Consider the following 2,845-nt stretch of genomic DNA (forward strand, 5'->3'; position numbering starts at 1 on the left):
AAAAGTAAGTCAGATATTTTCTTGTAAAATTAAAAAGTAATGCATTACTTTACTAGTTACTTGAAAAAAGCAATCTGATTACGTAACTCACGGTACTTGTAATGCATTACACCCCCAACACTGATTAAGATGTTTTTAATTCAAACTGTTGCTTCTGGTCAAAATACAAATCCATACTCCATAATAACGCTTCCTCCAGTGAAAAAGTGGTCTGGTCTGAATCAGGAGAGAAATCTGCACAGATCAAGCACTGTTTACAAGTCTGATGTGAGAGACAACAGGAGATGGACTTTTTCACTGGAGGAAGTGTTATTATGGATTATGGCTTCAAATTTTAGCCAGAAGAGATGGTTTAAAGTTAAAAACGTCTTAATGCTGGATTTGTTTCAGCTTTTGTCTTCTCCAGATGTGAACTGATAGACTGGAGTGCTGTGGATTACTTGTGATGTTTCTATCAGCTGTTTGGACTCTCATTCTGACGGCACCCATTCACTGCAGAGCATCCATTGCTGAGACACTGATGCAATGCTACATTTCTCCAAATCTGATGAAGAAACAAACTCAACTACATCTTTGTTTCAACACATTTTCATTTCTGGCTGAACTACTCCTTTAATCTACTATACTGAAATGCTTACGACCCTTTTGAAGATCTTCCATCATGCAAAACCTTCCGCTCGGTGATCTTTGAATCAGGAAGAACGGCCTCAAAAGTCTTCAGACGGCTAAGATCAGTGGTCCAGTCTGATATAAAACACAAGCAGTCTGTGTGGAGCTCTGCGGTCACTATCTCCAGTGCTCTTTCAAGGCCAGCGCGGTGAAGACCAGCAGCAGGTTGGGGTGGATGATGGAAGCAGAAGATGATTCATCTGTTTTCTCTGCTTCCTGAACGGGAGCGTCAGTGATGAAGGAGTCTGATTCAGTGACGCTCGTCTCAGTGAAGCCGCTGCCGCTGCCAGAACCGCTGCTCTCGTCATCTGAGAGGCAAAAAGTCAGCTTATGCAGCGAGCAGTGATGCATTTCCAGATCTGACTTAATAAAACTACTTTGGACCAGATTTTATGCCAAAAGTCAGAAGTTTGGTTATGCAAGACTAATAATACCCTCTGGAAACAGCAGTGAAAGCCTACTGTATCATCATATCTGATTTTTCAAAATTAGGCCTCTAAATGATCAACATGATCCAATCTTTGATGTTAAACCTGTTGTTCACAATCTACTACATGCCTTCTGTTGTCTGATTTATACTCTTTTAGACTTTTAGTATAATTGTCCAAAAGTCCACCTTCAGCTCGTGCTTCTGATTTTTACAAATTTTTCTCAAGTTAACGTCAGAATAACTATAGTAATATTTCCAGATGAACACTTACTGGACTGAAGCAGCTCAGCTTTACTTGATTCTCCATCAATCATGTTTTAGAGTCTCAAATCTGATCCTCAGGATCTTTTGAGGAGCGTTTGTTTCCAGAAGCTTTACTTTCACTGTTCCTCAGCGGAGGAATGATCTTCACAAGCCTCCAGAACATCTCACATCTGAGGAGGAGCCTTTATTTCTTCAGCTCTCAATCAGCACTGGATTGCATCGCATTATATGTTTGGATATTTGAAATATCATCTTACTAAGGAGATATCTACTGGAGATATTACTCATTTTATGTAAGTCTCTGCTGTACTGTTATAAAGATCTCATTGATTTACATTACAAGCATCAGAATTGCATCACTTTTTGTCCATATAAATATCAGCATCTGCTCCAAATTGCATATTTTTGCTCAGTTTGAGTCTCTGAACAAAACCGAGCTGTTTTTTCCTCCATATTCTCACAATATCAGTCTATATGAGCCATAAAAATAAACATTCCTCAAAAGCCTGAAGGTCTTATTTGTTACTTACATTTTAATGTGATTTTTTTCTAAAAAGCAATGTATGGATAATCAAGTAAACTTAAGTTGCTTCAATCCAGTAAGTGTTCATCTTGAAATATTACTAACAATATAAAAATGTATTCTTACGTTTTTAAAAAATCATACTAAAGGCACTTTATGTGCTGAATACTATCAAACAGATGACAGAATCAGTCGGTGAATGAGTGCAGATCATGTCTGTAGTGGCTGTGTGATTTAGTCCAAACACATCGTGACTTACTTGAGTCCTGAAAGTAGATGTCATTGCCGTCATATGCATTCTTGAGTTTGTTGGTCATCACCCTGAGAGCCATGATCTGCTGTCGAATCAGAGTGTCCGGTCTGGAAATATCCACACCCACCTCCGGGTTATTCGCTTGATTGGTCAGTCCGTCTTTCAGAACCTCAGGGACATATCTGGAAAAAAAAAAAAAAACTCGGTAGTTGTGCAAATTCAATGCATAATATTCAAATTTGTCCCAATCTCCTTTCTAACTGCACATTTTTGGTTATCAATAAACCACATATAGTGCAGCATAAATAAACATACAAACATGTCAGATTAAGTCTGGCCAGTAAATACACATTATACCAGTATTATTTTAATATTGTTTATATACTGTTATAGTTTTCATTAATATTTTAAATTAGCTTTTATTTTTACATTTCCAGTTTTCACTTTAATTCGTTTAATTTGAATGCGTGATTTTGTCATTTTGATTCGTTTTCAGTTTTTTGGGGTTTAATTTATTTTAATTTCAGTTTTAGTTCAGTTTAAGTTTTTAATTTCCAGTTAGTAATTCTAGTGCTTCAACTTAAACTTATTACAGTTATCAATAAGGCAACATTTCTTCAACATTTTATATAATATAATATTATATCGTAATATAATACACACACATACACATATATATATATATATATATATATACAGTGGGTAC

The 2,845-nt window shown here is 36.2% G+C and overlaps 1 protein-coding gene across 1 annotated transcript in view; it reads right to left on the bottom strand.

The window, feature by feature from the left end:
• Positions 1-601: 601 nt before the first annotated feature.
• LOC107666651 (glypican-6-like) overlaps positions 602-2,845 on the bottom strand; it is a 39,356-nt gene continuing 37,112 nt past the window's right edge. The window contains exons 7-8 of the mRNA XM_016458071.1: positions 2,146-2,321; positions 602-977 (exon numbers count right to left, since the gene is read on the bottom strand). Of these exons, the coding sequence (XP_016313557.1) occupies positions 787-977; positions 2,146-2,321 (367 nt within the window). The 3' untranslated portion in view covers positions 602-786. The remainder of the gene's footprint in view (positions 978-2,145; positions 2,322-2,845) is intronic.

This window comes from Sinocyclocheilus anshuiensis, unplaced genomic scaffold (assembly GCF_001515605.1).
Source record: "Sinocyclocheilus anshuiensis isolate Anshui unplaced genomic scaffold, SAMN03320099.WGS_v1.1 scaffold1461, whole genome shotgun sequence".
Lineage (NCBI taxonomy): Eukaryota > Metazoa > Chordata > Actinopteri > Cypriniformes > Cyprinidae > Sinocyclocheilus > Sinocyclocheilus anshuiensis.